Source organism: Varanus komodoensis, unplaced genomic scaffold (assembly GCF_004798865.1).
Source record: "Varanus komodoensis strain SLA01 unplaced genomic scaffold, ASM479886v1 scaffold2, whole genome shotgun sequence".
Lineage (NCBI taxonomy): Eukaryota > Metazoa > Chordata > Lepidosauria > Squamata > Varanidae > Varanus > Varanus komodoensis.
This window is the reverse complement of record NW_025335568.1, coordinates 3950371-3974886: the sequence shown is the minus strand read 5'-3', so window position 1 is coordinate 3974886 and position 24516 is coordinate 3950371. Positions and strand designations below refer to the sequence as shown.

The 24516-nt window shown below is 50.6% G+C and overlaps 1 protein-coding gene across 1 annotated transcript in view; it reads right to left on the bottom strand.

Annotated features, from left to right (window-relative positions):
• Window positions 1-24516, bottom strand: part of SLC4A11 (solute carrier family 4 member 11) — a 146302-nt gene that overhangs the window by 38625 nt on the left and 83161 nt on the right. Inside the window, exons 5-8 of the mRNA XM_044428340.1 lie at window positions 22471-22702; window positions 20804-20885; window positions 4137-4260; window positions 2589-2795 (exon numbers count right to left, since the gene is read on the bottom strand). Coding sequence (XP_044284275.1) covers window positions 2589-2795; window positions 4137-4260; window positions 20804-20885; window positions 22471-22702 — 645 coding nt within the window. The remainder of the gene's footprint in view (window positions 1-2588; window positions 2796-4136; window positions 4261-20803; window positions 20886-22470; window positions 22703-24516) is intronic.

Genomic DNA, 24516 nt, shown 5'->3' with positions numbered 1-24516 from the left:
TATCAAGCACAGCCTGTAATTTCTCTTCCAGTTGTCAGTAGACAAAGCACTCACTGTCCTGTTTTCTTTGCTCTTGCACCAATCCTACGGGGCAGGGATGGAGAGGGTGCCAGCGCTGCAAAAGCCACACAGAAAGCTTCATGGCTGACAATGGACTGGAATCCAAGTCTGCTCCACCTGCAGGCTTTACACCTTCGCTCAGTAAGGGCAGTCCTAGCACTGAGTTAGCAGTGAGGTGTGCACAAGACCCCAGGCAATGCAAGCCAGCGAACTTCTGGTGTGCACGGTCCTTTGGCCTCCCAGAATCCCAACATTGTCAGGGTGGGGCACAGGATCCCTTGGAGTGCCAGCTCTGAGTTCCTTCAGCCTCGGTGCTTGGATTCTCAAGGCCAAGACCCTGCCCTGACCCCCAACAGCTGGCTAGGGAAGAGCCATCCCCGCTGACTCTCTGAGATCTCAGCATGGCAGGAAAAGGGGTCAGTGGAGGGGAGGGGGCTACAGGGGGAGGCTGGGGCTGGCAGCTGATGCTGGATGCAGTTGCCTCCCCGGGCTCTTTCCTCACTCCTTGTAACTTCGTGGTCCGGAAGAAAAGCAAGGCAAAAGGTGGCCAAGACGGTGACAGCTCTGTGTAGCAAGTGCGGAGGCACTGGATTGCACCCTTAAAACAGCAGGTGACAGCAAAAAGCTTTCCGTTTTGCTTCTTAAACCACATTCTTAATAAAAATTCTCTGTGTGTAAGCCACCTTTCAAGTAGCCCCACCCCTGGTCAAGCTCAAAAATGAAGCCACAACAGTCCATGCAGTATTAGAGCCAACGCAAAAAGAGAAATCCACCTGCAAGACCTGGGCAAGTGGAGACCTGGACCGCAAACAAACAGACTCTGTACCAACTGGGCCATCCGGGGGAGAGAGTTCTAAAGCCCAGGGGAGAGAAGGCCCTATCCTGGTCAAGAGTCATAGAAACACAGAAACAGAGCGAGTCAGAAGGGACCTCCCAGGCCATCTAGTCTGACCCCGGCTCCAGCCGGCTCCGCTCACGACATGCCCACCATGTGCACATCCAGCCTATCCTTGAACACCCTCACCGATGGGGCCTCAGCCACCTCCCGTGGGAGCCCATTGCACACCCTCGGGGTCCTGACTCTCAGGAAGTGCTTCCTGGCATCCAAATGGAACCTTGGCTCCCTGAGCTTTGCTCCGTTGGAGCACATTCTGCCTTCCTCTGCTGGGGAGAACAGGTCTCTGCCCACCTCTGTGTGACATCCCCTCACATACCTGTATGTCGTCAACAGATCCCCTCTGAGTCTCCCCTTCTCCAGGCTGAAGAGACCCAGTTCCCTCAGTCTCGCCTCATACGGCATCCCCTGCAAACCGGCCACCAACCTTGTGGCCCTTTGCTGCACTGACTCCAACCTGGCCATATCCTTTCTGTAATGAGGGGCCCAAAACTGAGCACAATACTCCAGTTGCGGGTGCACCAGAGTCGTATAGAGTGGCAGTAATACCTCTCTTGATCTAGAAGGCACACTTCTGGCTGTGCAACCAAGGGTGGCGTTCGCCCTCTTGACCACCGCACCACACGGCTGACTCATGTTCAGCCTGCAGTCAACCAGCACCCGAGGTCCCTTTCACAAGTGCTGCTCTCCAGCCACTGGTCCCCTAACCTGCACTTATGACAGTTATTCCTGTTCCTAGCTGTCCCCTCCCCTCAGCTTTTGTAAAGGATACACATACCTGGCTTTTTAATCTACTATGATGGTACGAGGCATATAACCCTTTTATCATCATCAGATGAAAGGCACAGTGGGCGCGACATTTCCCAGACGCAGCTGCCCCATCTTTAAACCCATCAGGCTACGCTTGGCTGCAGCAGTGCTTCCCGCCGGCCCCCGCTTCCCCTTTGCCACCTGGCCACCTGCCTCTCCCGTCCAGCCTGTCTTCACTACCAGAGCTGCTTCCAACCTCCGCATCTCTTCTCTTCAGTGGGATGAGCTTTCGGTCCGCCTTCTCCTCTGCAAAGAAGCTCTCACCAGGCAGGGGAGGCCAAGGTGAGATGGAGAGCGGCGGGAGCTGAAGATCTCGCCAGGAAAGCCGAAATGCATTTGCAGGGCACGCGATTGACCGCCTGGGAGCGTGTGCGCTCCACTTCCTTAGAATTCGTCCAAATGGCGAATTGAAGTTAAAGCCATGGCACTGCGCGGCCGTCGCTAGCCCAGCCTGACTACGTGCTCTGGGAAGACACCTTCCTCCTCCCCTGTCCAAAATCTCCCCCCAACAGGGTGACCCAAGGCCGTTCCCCTTCCCCACACTGTGCACGCCTCGGTATCCAGTCCCACCCCCTCTCAAGCTTTTGCGGCAGTAAAGCTTGTTGCGCCGGAGGCGTGCGCTGCCGCGAGGATGCAAGGGGGCACCCAAGGCCCGCTCCGGTCCCGGGCGCTCGGCCAAGCCAGCGGTCCTGTGGGGACCCACGCTTCTCCGCCCGGTCTGCCCGGGCCCGGCCTTCCTCGGCGTCCCGCCGTTCACCCTGCCCTGCCGCCTCCGGAGCTGCGGCACGGGCCGGGGCCTGCCTGGGCTCCCCGCGGCACCCACCTTGAGAGGCTTGTGGCTGTGCGCCCGGTGCTCGTCGGCCACCGCCGAGGGCCGCTGGTTCACCACGGTCAGGAGGTGGCGCTGGTGCACCAAAGCTTCTTTGAACTCTTCCTCCGTTTTCGTTTCCAGAAGCTTCTGCCGAAAGGTGATGTCTGAGAACATGGTGGCAAACGTCCGGCCCACTTCAGTCGCAGTTTTGGTGCTTTTCTAGGGGAAAAAGCACCATCTTTTGAGCGATCTGTACTACGTGTACCAGCACTGCCGCCTGGTGCCCCCCAGATGTGTCGGACTGCAACTCCCATCATCCCCAGGCAACAGTGGCAGTCCGATACATCTGGAGGGCACCAGGGTCATGACTGAGTCTGGATGTCGTGTTTTAAGCAGAATGAAAATCTGGTCTTATGGCAGTCCTTGGGAAGGACACACGCTTGGACAATCCAGCCCTATAAAACCCGACCGGGACTTAGTTACCTTTGCAACAGGTGAATCACACTGATTGCAACTTCAGCTCCACGGGTCTGGGAGTCCTTCTCTACCTGACATGGAAGGTGACGGTGGTGAAGGGCAAGAGACACGCCACATCTGACCAACAGTCCATCTCGCCAGCAGGGACCAACCTTTTCCCGCTGAGCAGCCCAACTCCATTCCAAAGAAGCTCCGAGGGCCACGTCCCAGCGAGGGGGTGGGGGCAAAGGTGAACGACTTCAGGCCAAAAATACTAACACAGACCTGCCTCCCACCAGCCACCGAGCCTTCAGAGGCCTTTCAACCTTTCAGGAAGCAGAATGGATGCCCTCAAATGACCAGTGGTCAGGGTGCGGGAGGAGCTGGGGAAGAGGCACAGCTGCCTGTGGAAGCCAGGAGGGTCCAAGCGGGAGCCCCGAGAAGGCCGGATTCGGGCCCTGCATTGGTGGTGCTCCATTCTTGTGTTTGGCTTCCTCACGTACCCACCAGGTGCCTCCGGGAAGCCCACAAAGATGGAAATGCCACCAAAGGTCCCTTGCACGGAGCATCGGCGCACCAGGAAGTGTTCTGTTACACATGCAAGGAAGGGTGTCTCATTGTTCTTCCTAAAGCGGGTGCACATCCCGAAATTTGCCTGCTCACACACACAGTATGAACACTCTGCAGCTGCCTCATCTGGATCGCCTGTAGAATGAGTTACTCAGGTCTAAGACTCTGGGCCTTTTTGGTGGCGGCGGGGAACGGTTTCTACGAGGACACTTCATTGGCAGATTCCCCGAGCCTTTGCATTGTTTTCTCCTCTTTAAACGGCCGAAATCATCCTCATAAGGCTCAGTTACCTGCTATATCAATGTTAAGTTACATCATGGTGTTTGTATGGGCCCAGTCCCCTTGCTTCCAGTCCTGTCTACCTCTGGAATGCAGTCTCAGAGCCCTGAAAATGAACTCAGGTTGAACGAGGGGGAGGGTGAATCCTAGCCTAGTCCCCTGTGGAAAAGACAGCTCAGCATCTGTTTATTCCTGCAAAAAATATAATTAGGTCCACGATATACCAGCTGGTCTTGTAACGATACGAAAGCATACCATTTTTGGAGGAGCAAGCACCAGTATGACGAATCTCACTTCGCAGGAGTTCTCACCCCAGTTCTGAGGCCTTTCCAGGCGGCTGATGCAAACGTGACGGCGCTGGAGCGATTTTATAGTGCAACTGTCAAACAAAATAGATGGTTTCAGCAGAAGCAGCAATCCGCGGAGCAGCATAGCAGCACTTTCACGGAAGGAAAAGAGCTTCACGGGACAGGGGGTTAGGGCTCTGAGCGCGGCAGATGTTCACGGGGTGTGCAAAGGAAATGAAAACTTGCAGAACAAGAGGGTGAGCCTCAAGAGAAGGTTAGGAGTGAATGCTGCTCTGGCACCCAGTTCAGACTGCATAGAAGGAGCTTTGCATCGGACCGCTCACAGGTGAGGGAGAGCTCTTAAGTCAGTGCAGGAAGTGCTGGACTGGGACCCAGGAGAGCCGGTTCGAGTCCCCGCTCAGCCATGGAGCTCCCTGGGTGACTTAGGGCCAGTCATGGACTCTCAGTTGAACCCACCTCACAAGGTTGTTGTTATGAGGATAATGGAGAAAAGGAGAGCTTCGTAAGTCAAGCAAGAGGAAAAGGCAGGGACTAAAGGTATCATAATAGTAAAACATAATGAACTGTTTGAGGGTTTGTGCCGAAGAAGAGAATTGTGCCAGCTACCTTAGAATCCTTGAAACAAAGAGACATGGCAGGACAGAAATGCAATGAGAATCCTATATGCATCCATACATACAACCCTGCTTTTAGCAAGTGCCTCCTTTGTAATACTCAGAAAATACCGGGGAGGATTTCAATCTCCATGGGCACTTAATAACTTGCATTTAACTTGCTATACATGTTGTCATATTCTAGCAATTTTGTAAGCTTAATTTTAAGCCGTATTAAACCCCAAGAATTCCAAGCATGTTTCAAAGTAGCTTGTTTTTAAAGGTTTGTTTGAAAATGAGATGCCGGAGAAGAAGGAAAAGAGACAATGTCAGCATCCAAAAGAATCATTTCTCCACTGCACTCGCTAATGACAAAGTGTGTTAAAAAATGCACAAAAGCGAAGAGTTCAAACTGCGCAAAAATGGTGTGGCACAAAGTGCAATGCAAATGTGTAAAAATAAGTGCAAAAAAGTGCAAAAAGTGTGGTTGAGTGCTGACAGAGATGGAGCCAAAATGGACCCGCTACTTCTGGGAACCCAAAACCCTTTTTTTAGAGAAACCGAAGAGCACAGCAGCTCCATGAGGACTGTACACGCCCATGAAACATCAGGTGGAGGAAGAATGCAGAAATAAGGAGGGCAAAAACTGAAGCTGGCTGGAACGGGCATCAGAAATGCTCCCGTTAGGATGGCGAGACTTCACTGCCGGTTCCGCTCAGAGTTCCCATCGGATCTCTCGGCTGCAGGCCAAAATTCTTTCTATGTTTTAATTAGCTTCAGAGTGAAACAACACCAGGAGAATGACAGATTAAGTGTGAAGTAGCCACCTATCACTTTCAGGAAAATTATTATGTAAATCCTGTTAATTGCATTAAACTGAGAAGCTGGGCTTGAAAAGGATTTGTGGGCATTTCTCTCGCTCCCTTCTTAATGTTCGGACGACAGCTTCAGCAGCCTCCCAGAGGCCGGTCTTTCCCCCAACTTCACCTGAAAATGCATGTTCCAGAAACCATTTGCACCTGTGGCTCCCAGGCTGGCTTCTCAAATGCAAAAGCAGGTCAATGAAACAATGGCGGCTCCATGAACTTGGGAAGGAAGATTCCGCCATCTGGACTCTTCCTTTTCTTTCCCACATTTTTCTTTCTTGTCCCCGTGTAAGGTTCCTGACTGGATCCTTCCCTCAACTTTGGACACAGGACCTTCTCTGCTGCCTGGCTGAGTTCATCCCCATCACACAGATGCCATTCATGACCATGTAAGCAAATCCATATGGGAGGGGACTGCAGGTGGCGCAGTGGTTTAAACCGCTGTGCTGCTGGACTGGTGGATTGAAAGGTCGCTGGTTCGAATCTGCACAACGGGGTGAGTTCCCGTTGCTCCGTCCCAGCTCCTGCCAGCCTTGCAGTTCGAAAACATGCAAATGCGAGTAGATGAAAAGGTGCCACTTTGGTGGGCAGGTAACAGCGTTCCGTGCATCTCGGTGCTTAGTCATGCCGGCCACACGACCGTGGAGACTGTCTGCGGACAAATGCTGGCTCCCTCGGCCAGGAAACGGAGATGGGCACCGCCCCCTAGAGTCAGGCCTGACTGGACTTTAATGTCAAGGGGAAACTTTACCTTTACCTTTTTAAATCCATATGGGAGTTCTAAAGGGTGAATGGGACTCCTTGAATGACACCCTGATAATTCAGTGACTAGATTTCTGGGAAGGAAAAAAAAAAAAAAAGAACAGCCTGGGAAACAAAACTGAAGCACTGTTAGGTGAGCTTATTTCCATTATATGCAACGGACAGTTTGAGTTTCAACACCTTGCAAAAAATCTGCTCACTCACACGGGCTCTTTTTGTCGTCTTGACCCATTTTTCTAGAGAAACACCAACCCAACCCTACTCTGGATATCAGTTGCTTAAAGACAATGGAAACGCACAACAGTTCCTTCCGCACTATTTCTTCCATCTTCCTTTGGTAGGCCATCCAGAAAGCTTTGCTGTGTCACAGCCAGCATTGTCCCCTGGTTGTTTGTCTTAACAAAATCAGACATTTGGAAGCTACGAGGCTCAGTTCTAGTTCAGAGGGGTAACAGAGGTGCTTTCGGAATTTGCAGAAGCATTTGGAAGCATCAGAATTTTTTTAAAGCTTCTGCAAACTTTAAATGGTCCAAAATGCTATTCTCCGTCTGGGACAGATGGGGAAATGTACATGGTTAGACTTCTACTTGATTCCCACTGCTTTATGTCCATTAGTGGACTCCATCCAAAGTGTTACTTCCTGCCTTGAAAGCCTTAAAGGGCTTGGACACTGGACAGCTTGGGGCCAACTCGACCTCCCGTTGAAAATTCTTCCCACCTGCCTTTCTCCACCTCTCAGGTCTTGCTCAGGGTGCCCCATGGGCATCAGCACAAAAAACTACTACAACAGAACCACTGCTCTGGACCGTCGCTGCAGAAGCAGCTGACTTATGTGCCAGGAATCATCAATCAGAGGCACATCACAAGTTGAAAAATGCAATTCTCTGCATGCCACAGACACAATTGTCATGCACCTTCCAAGACTGGCTGCTGTGAGAACGCGAAGACTTTCACTTGTAGACATCGATGGTTAAGGCGGAGGATCGATGAAATGCTGCTCTTGACTAACCAACACTGTTTCAGTAACACTTCCTCCAAACTGTTAATTTCAATCTCCTGGTGTCCTGAATTTCAATGGTGCTTCTCTCATCTCGGCCATATTTGCATTTATCACCCTAAAATGTGCCATATAAATTAGGTGCTGCATTTCTAGGACGATCAGGGTTATCTGTCAAATTGTCTGGCCTGGCAGATCATTCTAACGTTCATGCATATTCACCAGCGTGGCTGATGCGCAAACAAAGAGGCGCACAGCCCAAGAATCTTTTGCCAATTCAGTGGGTCAGCATTTTCAGTTTTAAACATCCAAATGCAACGATCAAACATTTCTAGGAGAGAAAAAGTAAGGTAAGATTTACACTTCAAAAGAATTTGTGTGCCCCAGAGACCATCTTTCATTTATTGGGAAAATCTGTAAAAAGCCTTTTCGTCATGTCAGTTCCAACACTCGGACTCGCAGGGCTGGTCATGTGCCGGTGGAAAACGGAGCTGCCTCTCATTCTAGATGTTTTGGACTAGAACACCCACAATTCCCAACTGCTGGCCATGCTGCCTGGAGGGTACGAGAGCTTTGTTCAAAACATCTGGAAGGGGCCAATTGCCTACACTGGGGTGGGGTCACAGTGGGCCTCCAGATGTTGCTGGCTCATCAGTCCCAGCCAGAATAGCCAATAGCCAACCACATCTGCAGGACTACAGGTTACCCAACTCTGACCAGCAGCTGCTCCCTACAGACAGGCGCCTTCCCAGCCCTGAGGATCGTACCTGGGACCTTCTGGAAGCCAAATGCCAAGCCTCACCACTGGGCAGCCATCCTTCTCCATCTTATGCTGAGGATAACCGTAGTGGTCCGATGTGTAGGATTACCATAAGGTGGCTTTCAACCAATGGTGCCCTCCAGATGTTCTGGCTTGCATCTCCTAGGACCTCCAGCTGCCAGATTACCATGATAGGGAGGCAAGGTTCCTTCAGCACAGACACTTCAAGTCTGGATGGCTCAGACACCATCTGAGACAGCAATTTCAGATGGCGATTGTCTAATGTTTGGATGCATTGAGCTTTCACCGTTAAGGAGACGAGGCCATGGCGGCTGGGAGCATGGGCTCTGTCAACAGGGGATGAGACACCCTCTTGCTGGATGCAGCTGATGTCTTGCAAAACCAGAACCAAGCCAGAGGAGAGCACAAGGAGAAGGCTTAACCATGGAAAGGCTTTATTGCGGAGGTCCACATCCAGTTCCAGAGAAGCCCTCGAGGACTGTATTCTGCCACTGGATGAGGCCAGAAGCAAAAGGGGCAGGGTCAGAACACAAAAAATACCAGTAGGATGCAGTGCTAAAATCCACAAGCTAGTAGCTAAGCTGTAGCAGAGGCACCGGAACCTTTCACAGCGGGAAAGCTGCACAAAAGCCAGGAAGCCAAGAAAAAAGGGGTGGTCAGGACAAAGGGGTGGGGTCATCAAGGCAAAGTGCCTGGCCATCTGGAGAACCCTGCAGAACCGGGCTGGGTCCTCAGCTTTATTGGAGCCCCCGGGACATTTCCTTGAGAGCCACAGGAGGGTTTCAGCACGGCTCCTCTCCAAGCCTCTCGTGTCTCAGAACTGCACGGCCAAGGGAGAGACGTCCACACGGTGCTCCCATCCCAGCTCGTTTCTCCAGCACACGAGAGAAAGAGTCCTGTGTGATGAATTTCCAGGAGTACAGGACAGATGACCTTCCATGCTGTGGCAGGTGGCCCTGAATGCAGAAGGCTTTCACCTGCCTTCCCGACAGCTTTCACCTGCCTTCCCCAACCTGGTCCCTCCGGAAGCGTTAGAAGACCGCACCTCCAATCACCGCCAGCCAGCATGGCCAGTGAACACGGCAAAGGTTACCGGTTGCATGGCTTCCATCCCGCCAAGCTCTTTTTTGCACGTTAAGAAATGGACTTGAGCGGCAAGCACCAAGGCCCTTGAGCTGACCGCCCACAATTTCCCACGACAGTGGGACCATCGGCAGACCAAGACCCTGCCAGCTGCCTTCCGGTCGACCCTCACTCAAAGATAACCTGGAGAACATCTTAGCAGACAACTGCCTCAAGTCCCTTCGGCATCTCTGGGCTGTAAGACAAGCCCCTTTTTTGCACAGCTGGGAGAGAAGAAACTAGCCAGGAGAGGAGGAAATCTTCAAGTGACAACGGTCGAACATTTAAGCCCAACATGATGGTTCTGTACAATCCCGGGAAACACGTGACTCAAAAGCAATTAGACACGTAGGAAGATTTCACTGAGGAGAAAGGGATGGAATACAGTGGAAATATTTTTAGCACTGTCCTTATTATGAATTTGAAGGCTTTGAATTTCGTATGGGGGTGGGGAAGCAAAGGTGTCTGAATAGCATCATTAAGAGACAATATGTAACTAAAGAATTTCTCTGTGCTTTAGCTAAGAACATTAATTATCTTTGCCATGGCAATAAAACAGGAGTGCCACAAAACGGCCTCTCATTCAACCCAAAGTGGTTAACGAAAAAGGTTTGATTGCATAATAAGGTAGTACCTGGAATGCATTAGTACGAAGGTCTAATTTTTATTATTCACCGCTCTGGTTTGTATCTCAGCCCTCTTGTACGAAGCTGAGTGTGGAGTATTCTGGAGCTGTCCAATTTGACTCTCCCAAGCGCCCTTCTGCATTGGATCATGAAGCTGACAAGATGATGTTGGTCAGATAGACCTGATATAGTCAAGGGAAATTCTCTCCTGGATGGAGGTCAAGCCAAGGTGCCTTCCTCTGGCTGCGTCATGGCTGGTGATCACGTGGGAGCAGGGTGCCAGATGGGGGGCACGGCTGGCCCCATCACCCAATGGAACCCCATGGCTGCAAAAGGATCTCACCTTGGGGCTGAATCCAAAACTGACTCCCTCCCTCCCACTGCTTCTTATTCAGGAACTTGCTGACCCTGCCTTCCTCAGCATGGTATCCAAGCTCTGAGCTGCAACAAAAAGTTGCAGCATTTACAGGAAGATGGTGGAGACCCAGGAATGCCGCCTTGTGCACTGGGACTGCTAGGGGAGAGCAGACTGGGACGCCAGACCTTGAGGGACGGCCTCTTACAATCCCTATGGAAGGCTTCAAGGGAGGACGGGGAGCAGCAACCAGGGAGAGACCCTCTCTGCGGTGGCCCCACAACCCTGGAACGCTCTCTCGGTTATGGTCCATCTAGCCCCAACAGCCATATTTTCCGAGCCAAGTTAAGACTTTCCTTTGCTTCTGAGCACGTGACCTCATAGAATGGGGGAGTTTAGTTTTGTATCAGATCCTGACAGCTTTCAGGCTGGTGGTTTTAATTGGTTTTTAAACGGTTTTCGATTCCTAATTTTTTTTTAATCATGTGGTGACCCTCCCTGACAGGTTTGGCCACTGAGTGGTACCGAAGTGAGATGAATGAATGGAAGGAATTACTTAAGGTGGGTAGAACTCAGTCAGGTTCAAGGGGAGAAGGCAGACTGCTCAGGTAACTTAGTCCCAAAGCCACCCAGAGTTTTCTTGGTCATAAATACTCGTCTGAGTGGTGCGTTTGTGTGACGGTTACTGCGGAATGTATTTTGTTACTTACTTTATCCTGTTTCTTTTTCTCTGAAAGGAAGCCAAAGAGGCTTACATAACCCTCCTTAATATTTTGTCCTCACAACAACTCTGTGAGGTAGTAGCTAGTCTGAGACACCAATGAGCTTCCTACATGCATCTCCAGCCTATAACCACTGCACCACACTGCCTCTTGAATACGATCTAGCCATTATCTGCTTTCCCACTAACGTCACTTCCCCAAACACCTGGCCTCCCCGAGCCCAGATGTTGCCACGAGGGTCAGGTGAGGTGTGCCAGTTGGTGGGGAGGACAGAAACCGCTTCCAGAGAGGATGTGCACGCAGGTTTTCGAGCCAAAAAAGATGAATGAGCGATCAGCTGAAGAGTGCGACATTTTCCTGATGGAGCAATCGCTGCAGCAACCACAACCCCGAATGAAATGCTGACGTGAATCACCGCCCTGCCAAACGGACAACAAAACTACATGGAGATGTAGAAGGAGACCATCGTGTTTGAACCAGGCAAAACCCTTCCTTGTCCCCTGACAGATGGCAACTCGCGCTGCAAAATGAATTTGGGTTGCAGCGGCTCACCCCTCCATCGGCAACCCAGAGGCAGGTTCCTCTTTCCTCCGACTGAGATCCAGGTGCTCTGCATGGGGAGCAATTTATATGGGGAACTCACTGCTGCAGGATGTGAGAACACTGGCAGACACCTTTAAAGGGGGATTAAAAAGAACCCCGGTGGAGGAAGGGGTGTACCAAGGACAACTTGCTTCGAGGAAAAAGTGGAACCTCCAGATCTGGAAGCAGCAGAGAGGAAGATGAAGAGGGAGAAAGGATGCAACAGAGCAGCCCTCCTCCAGATATGCTGGACTGCAGATCCCATCATCCCCAGCCAGTTGCAGCCCAACACATCTGATGCTGCAGTCCCAACACACTGGAGGGTATCCAAATGGGAAAGGCTGGAGTAGAGGATATGCCAGAGAGGAGTATCCAGAAATTTTGTTTCTGTTGGCAAATCAGGCGAACGTGTCTTGTCTGCAACCCTGGTTTGTTTTTCATGTATACTTTGAATCCACATTTTCATGCTTTAGCCAATGCAGGAAAGCGAAAAATATGCTCCTGGAAAAAAATATGCACGGCAATGCACACCTTCCCTTTTCAAACAAGTTGGAAAAGAGGTTTAAAATGTAAGCAACAGAGATCCTGGGCCGCTGGGGCCAGAAGAGGCTGCCCGTACCCAAGCAATGCTTCCCCGATCAGATCATAATTCCCGTGGATTTTAACTGCAAGCTGCATTGAGAACACGGAGTGTACTTTGAATAAACATAAATAAATGAATTCTGGCACTGGCTTCATCAGTGCGCAAGACCCACGGAAGGGCCCTCTGAATGTTTTCCTCTTAAAGCATTAATGCAGTGAGTTTTATACTGGTCATGGAAAGAGCAATTCAGTAATTCTCGCAAAATGGCCCATGCAGGAGGAAAGAAATGCTGACGGTTTTCTTCTAGGCTACAACTGTTCATTAATTATGGCATTTTAAGCGCCTTAGAGGTAAAAGCCCACTCCTTTTAAAATGTAAGATAATGACCCGAATTCTTCATAGTCATTCAAGCCCCAAACACCAAATTGGCCTCACATCCAGGCAGAAAATTACTTTTAAATCACTTGCAGAAATAATTCTACACTCCTCGGCACTTGGAGGGCAAACAGGGCGGTGGGAAAATGTGTCATATGAAGACAAATGGTTGCGTTAAAGCCGAATGGCCCCTTGCCAGGTTCGCCGCTGCCACTCCTCTGCCCAGGTCCCCCGGCTGCCAGCTCAGACGGCTCGTCTCCGTTGCCTGTGTGTCACTCATTAGCCAAGCTTCCCACGAGGACAACTTTATTTGCAGATTAGCGTAATAAGCGAACGTGCAGCCTCGTTGCCCACGTTCAGCTTGCCGGCGGCGATTTTTGCCTCTGCTTCAGTGGGTTTATCAAATTAAATGAAGATTTTCCTCACATCTTACACCTATTAGCTTCCTCGGAAGGAAGTGGCGCTTTTCAGCTCTGATTTTTGGCAAAGGAAGGAGACAGAACCTTGAGAAAATTAAAAGCAAACTAGAATATTCTGGACCAGTTCTATTCTCCTCGAATGACCAACAATGTGGGTCTCTGGCATTAGAATGCAAAAGCAAAGGGATGCAATGTTTGTGGGAAGCCTTCCCACTCCTAGAGCATTTCCATCCCTAGCAGGAAAATTCCCAGAAGTTTAGCTCTGTCAATGAAATCCCACAGGGTCTCTCTAGCAGCTTCAGTCCTTGCCTCGAATCAACAACCATTCTGTGAAAAGCACTGTTATTTTGTTGCTGTTGATTTGTTATTCATTTTATTAGTAGTTCTATGATGCATTGTCATCCTTGATTTTGTTTAGTAGCAAAGTCATGTCTGACTCTCTGTGTCCCCATGGACAACACTCCTCCAGGCCTTCCTGTCCTCCACCATCCTCCAGAGTCCCCCCAAGCTCACACCCACTGCCCCAGTGACCCCATCCAGCCACCTCATCCTCTGCCGTCCCCTCCTTCTTTTGCCATCTATTGTTCCCAGCATCAGGCTCTTCTCCAGGGAGTCCTTCCTTCCCATTAGGTGGCCAAAGTATTTGAGTTTCATCTTCAGGATCTGGCCTTCTAAGGAGCAGTCAGGGTTGATCTCCTCCAGGACTGACCGGTTTGATCGCCTTGCAGTCCAGGGGACTTGCAGGAGTCTCCTCCAGCACAATTCAAAGGCCTCAATTCTTCGGTGCTCAGCCTTCCTTATGGTCCAGCTTTCACAGCCATACATTGCAAGTGGGAAAACCATAGCCTTGACTATACGCGCTTTTGTTGGCAGGGTGATGTCTCTGCTTTTTAGTATGCTGTCTTGATTTGCCATAGCTTTCCTCCCCAGGAGCAAGCTTCTTGTAATTTCTTGGCTGCAGTCCCTGTCTCCGGTGATCTTGGAGCCCAGGAAAATAAAATCTGTCACTACCTCCATTTCTTCCCCATCTCTTTGCCAGGAAGTGAGAGGACCGGATGCCATGATCTTAGTTTTCTTAATGTTGAGTTTCAAGCCAACTTTTGTGCTCTCCTCCTTCCCCTGCATCAAGAGGCTCTTTAGTTCCTCTTCACTTCACGACATCAATTGTCATCCTATAGCAAAAAGCGGGTGGTGAAGAGCTCCAAGATCTCTCCAAACTGGAAGAACGGGCATCAAAAGGACAAATGTGGTTCAGAGTAAATAAGTGTAACGTGATGCATTTGGGGGGGGGATCCCCAACTTCAGTTTGAGCTGATGGGATCTGCACTAGCAGTGAAAGGTCAAAAAGGGGATCTTGGGGTGGTGAGGAAGAACATGTCGATCAGGGTGTGGCTGCTGTGAGAAAGGCCCTGGCTGCCTTTATGCAGATTATGTATGACCATGGCTGGAGCTCTGTTGGCAGTTCTGGTCACCGCACCTAGTAAAGGGCATTGCAGAGCTGGAAAAGGTGGAGGAAGCAGAATCAGGACAGCGGTGCACAGAGCTACGCATGGTTCCTTGCGGTTCTTGTGGAGACAGAAACATTTCTCTCTCCCCCAAAATACTTGAACCCAAAGGTCATCCCGTGAAGCTGACTGGTGGGAGATCCAGGCCAGATCGAAGGAAGGGCTGCTCTGCCAAGGGCATAGTTCAATTTTGGAATCTGCTTCCATGAAATGCTGTGATGTCCACCGATTTGGACAGCTTTAAAAGGGGACTGGACGAATTCAAGGAGGAGTAGAAGGCTGCTAGTGCAGATGGCTCTGTGCTTGCGAAGAAGCCACTGGATCACTGAACTACAGCCTCGCTTCACAGAAGTGGAGGAGAACGCTATCCATGGCTAGTAGTCCTCATGGATCTATGCTGCCTCCGGCCTCAGAGGCCGGATGTGCATCAGTTGCTGGGGATCATGGGCCTGTTGCACTCCTGTCCTGCTTGTGGGATCTCGTGGGTAGCTGGTTACCCACTGGGCGAGCAGAACCCTGGCCTGGAGGTGCCCACCCACGGTCTGATACAGCAGGGCGCTTCTTTTGTTCCTTGGTGGCAGTATTAAACTATTAAACCATGTCCAGACATGAAAAAATGATGCATTTACTCATGTTGGAAATGTCTGTCTGAAGATCAGAATGTGCAAAGTATCTTGCCATCTCCAATCTGGGAAGATCCAGTTTCCATGGAGCATTTAAGGTGAGCGCGCATGTGGGACGGGGTGCCTCACAAAAGCAAGCCGCGTGTCAGGAGAAGCCCACCCGAAGAAGACTGGTCTTATCAGAATTAAGGAAACCTCGCCTACCTGGGCACCCTCCGGGAGTACTTACAACTCCGATCAGCCCCCGTCGGCATCGGTGCTCTCTGCTCATTACTTCCTTAAGCGTCTTTTATGGATCGTTGCTTATGTCTCATTTTCAACAAGATTTGGTTTCTAACCTGTACCTCATTCTCGCCGGCCACCCTCAATACCATTTTGGGCAGACATGCAGACTGTCAATCCATCAAATAAATAAATAATGCAAAATCCATCTGGAGGACGGTGGGAAAAGGAGGGGCGACAACATCAGAAGCTTTTCTTGGTAACCTGGGGCTTGCCAGATGTTTGGGACTACAAATCCCACCATCCCTGGCCAACACCCAACCTTACTACTGGGAGTGGTTATGCAAGAATTCAGTAGAACATTCTAAGAGAAACTGTGCTTCTCTGCAGCAAGCATACCAAAGACACACAGAGAGAGCTAAACTGAAGTCACCTCTATTAACAAGTTACTTTCTGAAGATGGCAGGAGAATTTAAACATCTCAGCGCTCTGCCTTTTACACTACTTTGTCTTTCATGCTGCAGCCAAACCATCGACTCCTCGTTGGTTTTCCAATCAATGGAAGCAATACTCCTGCTACGACCAATGTTAGCGTCGTTCAGACTTAAATTTTCCTTGGTTGACAGCAGAGAGAGCAAAAGCATTTTTAAAGTGAGGCAGCTCAACACTGATTAAAAAATGTTGCTTGAAGGAGAGAGTTTGTTTTTCACAGAAACAGAGAGAAGGGGCCTCCTGGGCCATCTAGTCTGACCCCCGGCTCCAGCCAGCTCCGCTCACGACATGCCCACCATGTGGATGTCCAGCCTCTCCTTGAACACCTGCACCGATGGGGCTCCAACCACCTCCCGTGGAAGCCCCATCCACACCCTCGGGGTCCTGACTGTCAGGAAGTACTTCCTGGCATCCAAATCGAACTTTGGTTCCCTGAACTTTGCTCTGTTGGAGCGCGTCCTGCCTTCCTCTGTGGGGGAGGTCTCCAACTGGTCTCCAACCAATGGCTGCAAAATCTCCCCCCTCTAAAAGAGGGCCTGCATGGTGTCATGGTGATCGGGACCCAGGCAATCTGGGTTCCAGTCCCCGCTCAGCCAAGGAGCCAACTGAGTGACTTGGATCAGTCCCAGCCTCTCAGCCCATCCTACCTCACAGGGCTGTTGTTGTGGGGACAAGATGGAGAGAAGCAAGAGGCAAGTGCTGTAAGCCACTTTGAGTTCTTTAAAAAAGAAACAGGTGGGACATAAATAGAGTCAGTAAATAAATAAAAATGAAGGCTAGTGCTTAATTCTGCCCACAAGGTGCAAGTACATTTGAAATGCTTGCCTTTTCATGGTCCACATTTCTAATTTTTGAGACACAATTATACACCGTCCCTATGCCCCCAAACCACCCATCCCTGGGCTTTTCTCGTTCAGGGATAAGCTGAGATAAAACCAGCTAAGAAACAAGGCCACTGCCCAACAGAGCTGGTGGAGGGCAAAATAACAGGGAAGGGAGAATGTGCTTGGTGGCTCGAGAACGAAAATGCCCCAGCGTCCGATGCTATTGGTGCAGACATGCAAAATGAGCCGGGCACAGTGGAGAAAACTGCCCAAAGGACAATCTTTGGGTTTTACCTTTGGGTAAAGCTGGTTTCTGGGGGCTGACTTACTCTAGGAAGAGGCGCTACTCCGAGTCTGCATTACCACTCCATCCGAAGGGAAAATACGAGCTGCTGAGAGCTACCATGTGCGTGTCTAATTAATCAGCACATTTGCGCCACGAAAAGCATCACCCACAGCCAAGTGGGAAAAGCAAGGAAAGCAAAGCAGGTGTGCAAGGAATATCTCCGGGCGACGTCTCCTGGGAGGTTGGTTTGCTTGAGGATGGAGGCCCCTTCCGCACTGCAGCGCTGAGACCTTCTCCTGGCAAGCTGTTCTTCGAGAGCTGAAAATGCCCAGCCGTTCCTCCTTTGCACTGGAAATGTCCTCCCAAAGTTAAGAACATCACGAAAGCAGAGATGGACCAGGCCAAGGTCCACCTAGTCCAGCCTCAGCTGCTGGTGGGAGGCCCTCGAGCAGGATGGGAGTGCAATGGCACCCTCCCACCCATGTTCCCCAGCAGATGGTGCACACAGGCAGACTTCCTCTGATCCTGGGGGTAACAGACAGCCGGCAGGACTAGCTCCGAGAAACAGGGAGACGGTGGGACATGCCATGACACTCTCGTATGGGAATAATTTCGATTTTTTTGCTTCCAGCCAGAGGTTCCTTGACATCTCTATTTTTGAAATGCCGCATCGCAGTCCCCCCACAGGAGATCATGAGGTCACCAAAAGGGGATGGAGACACCTGTGTGCAGCTCCAAGAAACTCTCCGAAGCAGCAATTTCCAAAGGCGTTCCCCTGGGGGCTTATTAATAATAGGATCCCCAGCAGCTCCCTTCTACTGCCTTCCTCCACCTCCAAACGGCTCATAGACCTCGGTGTTGATGCACCTGCTTTTTTTCAGGGCTCCCTTGGCAGAAGCTTGGGAAAAACACACAGGGCAGGAACACAGTCCTGCTGCTCCTGGCATTCAGTTCATGTGATGGTAGGAGCGTGTGTTTCGCACACCCAGAAAAGAGGGGCTGGCAGAGAGAAAGTGCGGGGGGGGGGGGAGCTGCCCACCTTTCGGTTCGGTTCAGCAGGCTGCTAACCGTGAGGAAATGTGGCCCTCGCCCTTCCCAGTGGGGCGAGGCAAGGGAAATCTCCAAGGAACTTCCTTGGCTGGGATGAAGGATATGAAACGGGAACCTTCCAGTCCCGTCGTTTCTCCCTTGAGGAATTCCTCCTAGCTCTCTTTTAATCTGGAAGCAAATTCAATTCTCCAGTAGATTGGAAGCAAATTAAACTCTCCAGTACTTTCCATCTCCTTCCTAGCCTTAGAGTTCCTGAGATAAGCTATCCACGATCCGGCTAGTCCAACCTTCTCAACACACACACACCATGGCTCTTTTAAATGTGATTTGCCTCAACACCCTTTCCTCCCGACTGCGGAGAAGCAAGAAGACTGACAACCCAGCAGCCTAGATGGGTAATAAAATGCAGATTTGTTTTGTTTCTCCAAAAAACCCTCTGCAGGTTTGAAAGGTTAAGGATTTTATGAATTCGCATGTGCTTAATAAAAGATATTTACAGAGTCTGTGTCATTTTAACACCAGGGAGAGAGTTCAGAAAACATACCCATGCTCTGAACCACAAAGAATACCACTTGCCAATAAAGGCACACAACATTATGCACAAAACCATAAAAATGGCAAACATTATGCATCTTGGCTGATCTTTCCCTCAGTCCCCTTTTCTACTAAAACGTTTGACACCATCCCAAATCAGTGAATGGAAATCATTAAAAATTGTGCTCTTGTGCTTCTTTCGTTAACAGTCAAAGGATGTATCTACTCTTTCCACAACTTTGCTTCAAGGCTATGCTAAAAAAGCAGTGCTGTTGAACCGCAAACCCGCCCAGGGTCCCAATCCAGTCCTCTGGTGTTCCCAGAGAGTCACGGCCGCTTTCCCTCATCTGGTGGCTCCTCAGAAGTTCTACATTTCCCCCATAGCAGAAGCTTGAAATGTCTCAAAGCTTAGTTACTGGCAGAAAGAGAATTCACAACACAAGAGACGCGCTGCTGGATCACACCCGGAGTCCATCCAGACCGGCAGTCAGTTCGCACAGTGGCAGACCAGCTGCCCACGGGGTCCCGCAAGCAGCAAACGAGAACCCCATAAGTGGCAGAGCCAGAAGCCGCAGTGTCCCAGTGCTGGGGATATTTTTCATAGCCGCACTTCAGCCTGCAGCCCAGGAGCTTCTCCAGAGCTGAATCTGGCCCTCTGGCCTAAAAGAGCTTTGACTCCCCAGTGGAGGGAACCTCACGCAGTTTTAAAGGAAGCGTTGCTAATGAGAAGCACAGCAAGCTAAGGAGGCAGTCTTCCGTCAACGCAGCCGCGTGTCCACCTGAGTCAGCACTGTCTCTACTCTGAACGGCAGCGGCTTTCCAGGGAGCCAGGACTCCTCCTGCCTTACCTGAAGATGCCCAGGGATTATTTACGGGTTCTTCTAGTGCGCAAAACACACGCTCTGCCCACGACCTTAATGGCCCTTCTGCAGCACGGCTCTGCAGGGTATGCCACCATTAAGCTCTGTACCCTCAAGGGGAGGAATCGAGGAGAAAGAAGAAAAAGAGGGGACGGAGCCCTGGGAATTTCAGAGGATTTATTCCAGCAATCGGGGGAATACAAAAGTGAAACTTGCCAGATTCTGGGGAACGAAGATGCTCTGCTACTGGCGAGCAATGCTAACAGAGAAGGCTGGGCTTTTAAGATTTCCTAGTGGGCTGCTTCTATTCTTTTAACACAATGCTGGCAACCGTTTGCAAAAGAATCAGATACGAATGGCTATTTATTAGAGGCCTGTTATAAACACAGCTGCCCCGGGAAATGGCTTACTGTTCATCGCAAAAGAAAGGAGATGCTGGTCCTGACAGAGTAAGAGCTTAAATTAAGGGTGGTGCTCAGGCCCAAAAGACAAAACGAGAGCGCAAGCGCGCACATGCCGACTGAGGGATGCTCTGAAGTCTGTGCGTGTCTTCCAGGGTTCCTGCAGCCTAAGGAGGACTCGTTTGTAAAAAGGGAAGCCCAGGCAGGGGAGAGGCAGGCACTGGGGTTCAAGGAAAAATCCCAGGCAGAAAATTTGGGAACGGGTGTGGGCAACAGCCATTCTTGTTTCTGTTTTTCTTTTGTAAGCCGTCCAGAGACGTTTAGTATTGGGCGGCATATCAAAGCTTTAAATAAATAAAAGTAAATAAATAAACAAGGAAACAGAAGGGGAAGTTCAAAGTGGGCAAGAGGCCAGTTCATCTGGGAGTTCTGATGCAACGGGGGGTCATCCAAGCCCCTTGTCTGCCTCCCGCAAGTGTCCTAGGACAGCAGGGGGGTGGAGCAGAGGGCCTCCAAGAGATCGGGGTCTCCAAATGGAAGATTCAGGCTCCAGTCCTCATGAGTCACCCCTGAACAAACCCCTGGATTTCATACACTTTGACTCTCGTCCAGCTGCCATAGACAAGAAACAGGACTGACCCGCTCATGGGAGGATTTCTCCAGCAGCGTGGTGAGAGTTGGACACTTCATTCGGAAAGGCGGAACTGGGACCGGGACCCTGTGGATTACTGGGTCCCTCCCTCAGCTGCTCCCACGCCACCAGCCATCCCAGGCTGCCGCAGAGGGAGAGGCGGCAAGCGAATGCCTCCTGCTGGAAAGGCCACACTCCCTGCTTCCCTACCGGCCTTTTTGTCATTGCAGGCCAGCAGGCGGAGGAAGCCCAGTTTGTATGGATTGTCCTGAAGCCATTCTGGGAGCCATTTTGGCTGAAGAGGTGAATAATTAAGCTTCACACACACACACACACACACACACACACACGCACGCACGCACGCACACACACATACAGCTTTGGTGGCACAAATAGTACTTACATGATGCAAAGCCATGACTGTTGATACTGTACCCCAGTGACTGTCGCTGTGACACCCTGAATTGTATCCGACAACAGGTGAACTGCCAAAAAAACCCAGACAATTTGAATTATAGTCCAGAACATTCACATATGAAGTTGGATCTTCCTCCACCCGCAGTCTGTCTGGAAACTACAGTGTAAGGAGTTTAACACACTGGGTCTTTTCTTGCCTTTTCTCAGCTGCTGAATGACCTGGGATAGGAGATAACATGTTTTTTTAAGAAGAGTAGCCACCAATCAAGAAGCACCGTTCTTGAAAACCCTACTGCAGCCTCAAGATGTGACTTCCCACCTCTTTACGACGAAGAACAGGAAGACAGAAGGTTTGCTCTGCTAAAGAGAGTTGGGCAGGTTTCCTCTGGGGGCAGGCCCTGGTTCTTCTTGCCAGTTCTCCAACATCTTGTGAACCGAGATTCAGAACAATGGCTGACTCTAACTTCAGCCAAAGCTACACTGGTGTGCAGAAGGGAGTAACTTATAATATACCGAGGAATGCATGGGGAGAGAAGAGCACGGATGCTCATTCACAAAGGAAGCCTAACTTTTCTAAGCATTTCGAAAACACCCCCAAAGGGGCCAGTTTCAGAGCAGAGACGATTTCATGTTGTCTGAAGCGCCACAGAGCCAGAAAGTTGGAAGCCGAGGCGGACGCCTTCCTGTGGTGTTGTGCGACGTCCCAACGACACTGCCCCTCGGTCTGTCAGGCATGAATCTGGATGGGGATCCATCCTGGGACCGGGATGGGTGCTGCGGCAGAAGCAAGCAAGCTTGGGACGTCGCACAACCTCCTTCTTGACCCTGGATGCCTCTGGCTCGGTCCTCGTCTCAGCTGCCATTTCCTGGCTTTGTGGCGCTTCAGCCGGGACGACACGGGCTTCACTCCTGAGCCACACCAGCTCGTGCGTTCGTCACTCGATTTCCTTGGTTTCTGAAAAGGAAATTAAGTGTTGCAATGCTGCCCCCCCTCCTCTCCCCGGTGTATTTGAATCCAGCCGGCCTATATGATACAAGAGATTAACTGAGGGCAAGCATTAGCTCATTTCCCTTAAACCTGAAGCTGTGATGCCTCAAATAAATCCTGTTTGCTCGTATGAACAAATCAAAAGCATGACAGCAGGGAAGGGCTTTTAGACAGAGCAATGCAAGTCACAAACTCGCGGGGGGCGGCTTTTGAGTTATGCAGAAGGCTTCTTTGTTGTATAACAAGGGTTCGCTGGAACTCCCTCCTGCAGCTCATAATGAAAGGCCTGGATTGCTAATGAGGGCAGCCAGTTGGTTCTGACATCCCCATCAGAGAATGCCATTAAACAAAATGCATGTTACAGTTCAGTACGAAAGCCAGCGTGGTGAAGCGGTTGGGAGCGCACGACTGGGACACACGATCCGGGTTCTGGTCCCCACTCGGCCATGGAGCTGACCGGGGGACTCTGGGCCGGTCGTACACCTCAGCCTGGCCTACCTGGGCTGGTGGGAACTGCAGCCCAACTCAAGTGGTTGGAGGCCAACCGCCTGGGAAGCCAGTTCCGTTCAGGCCCTTGTGGAACGACGCTCAAAGGGAGCGAGCCATTTCACACACGAATCACAGCTTTCAGCGCAGGCAGAAGCGAACAAGGAGCTGTGTCTCACCGTTCCCTTCTCTGGGGGTCCCCGAATCGGTGAATAAAGTGCTCATGATCTTGTCGAAGTTGCAGCTTGGCTCTGCGTTGTCAGAGTCCTCTGCGAAGTGTTTCAACATCTCTCGCAGGACGTCGTCCAGAGAGGTTGCCGTCTCGTCCAGAATGATGCTGGCTCTGGCCAGGAACCCATCAAGGTCCCGGTGGGCTCTCACTTCCTCCTCGAAGTTCTTTAATTTTAGGTACTGCAGTGAAAACAGAGGAAGGTGAATTCTTCAGAATGTCCTGCAAAGGTAAGCCGATGTGTTGCAGCCACTACTGAGAAAACGTGGCTTTGCTCATTCCTGGTTAGGGCTAACAAGGTGGCACTGCGTGATATTTTCTGGTTTCACTAACGAGTTCCCTTTTCGGATGTTTTAAACCAGCACAATTCCAGGTTGCTCCTTCTTTCAGTGTTTTATGACTACCACTGAACAACGCTGTCTTTTATTATGGATTCACTGCGTTTCTATATGGCCTTTCTGAAATCAACCCTTCCTGAAACCAACCAACACAAAGTTCAGGGGGAAAATCCCCCAGAATCAAAGAGAAATTCAGCAGAATGCCTGTATCCACAGAGATCGGCTCTCAGTTCCTCAGCAGATGCCTGTAACTGTGGATAGGAGTGAAAAATATAAGCTGAACAGAGCCATTTTTCTACAATTCACAGGCTGAAGCCTGGTTCTTACCGTACATCCTAGCAACCTCAGCATGTTTTTCTGTCTTTCCTTATTAAAGTGAAAATTCTCACTTAAAGGAAGCACCTTCTGACTTCTCTTGGGCACTTTACAGTTTCTGTTCTGGACCAGGGTCAACTGAATAAGGGAAAATCGTGGTAATTGAACCAGTCAATTTGGGGGTCCTATTGTACAGTAAAAGATTCCAAAACGCAGAAGAACCATAACCATTCAGAAAAGTCCAGTTAAAAAGATGCATCTTGTTACCATTCCTGGATACAGAGAATGTGCAGTGGATACCAGAAGGTCTGCATTTCTGAGCTTGGGAGCTACACATTTGATTCCCGGGATTTCTTATGCCAATCATTAGTCTGGACTGTATCTTTCATATGAAAATATTGTATGTTTAAGGCTTTGATTTTTGGAAACTCCCAAGAGAACTTTGGGCAGAACAACAAAATGAAGTGGGAATATCTGCTACAGATTGGGAAAGGGTGCATGCATGAAAAAGTAAGAAGAGACTTAATTCTTTGTATTTTATTTATTTAGGAAATTTCTATGCCGCCCCATTCGCCGAAGCCTCGGGGCGGCTCACAAACAGCCGCCCCTGTTTGTAATCCCCCTCTTTCCCCTACAAAGCCTCCCGAGTACCTTGATGTCTTTCAAAGAGGATCTGGTTGCAAGAGAGCAGCAAGATGAAGAAAGCAATCCAGTCACTGGTTAAAAAAATCCCTCCCACCCAGCCTGTGTGCCGGTCACTCGCCTTCTTGGCTTGAGCACCCTCACTGGCACAGCTAACCTTGTTGTGTGAGCCCATTGATGCTGGAGTTGTGCCACAGTTAAACTGCCCCGGAGACATAAAACTCCCTGTGAGATTTGGAGGGCATGTTAACCACGGCAGCCACCCACCTTGCAGGGTTCGGACGACGTGGTAAGCCATGCTGGCGGGCCTGATTTGATCATGGCTTGTGGATCAAGCTGGGAATCGCACGACCCAGGTCACTGTCTCACCTGTGAAGGAGAGGCACCCAAGGGTCTGCCTCGCAGCGGGGCCGAGACAGCAAAGAGGGCAGACCTGGAAAAGTGCGGGGCCCACCCCTCCTTGACTGCAGCTCTCCACCCCCAGAGCGGCAAGGCCGAAGCCCAGCTCGCAGCAGCCTTGTCCACAGTGTGTCTGAGCAGCTCCACCCTCGAGCGGCAAGAGCAAGCCCGGGATCCGGGATCATTTCCTCCCCACCCAGCCGGTGGGGCTACTCAAGGCCTTGCGCGAGGGGGTTCTGCACATAGCTGCCATTACCGGCCTGGGATGCGTTAAGAGCAATACACATCAAAGGCATCGCCCC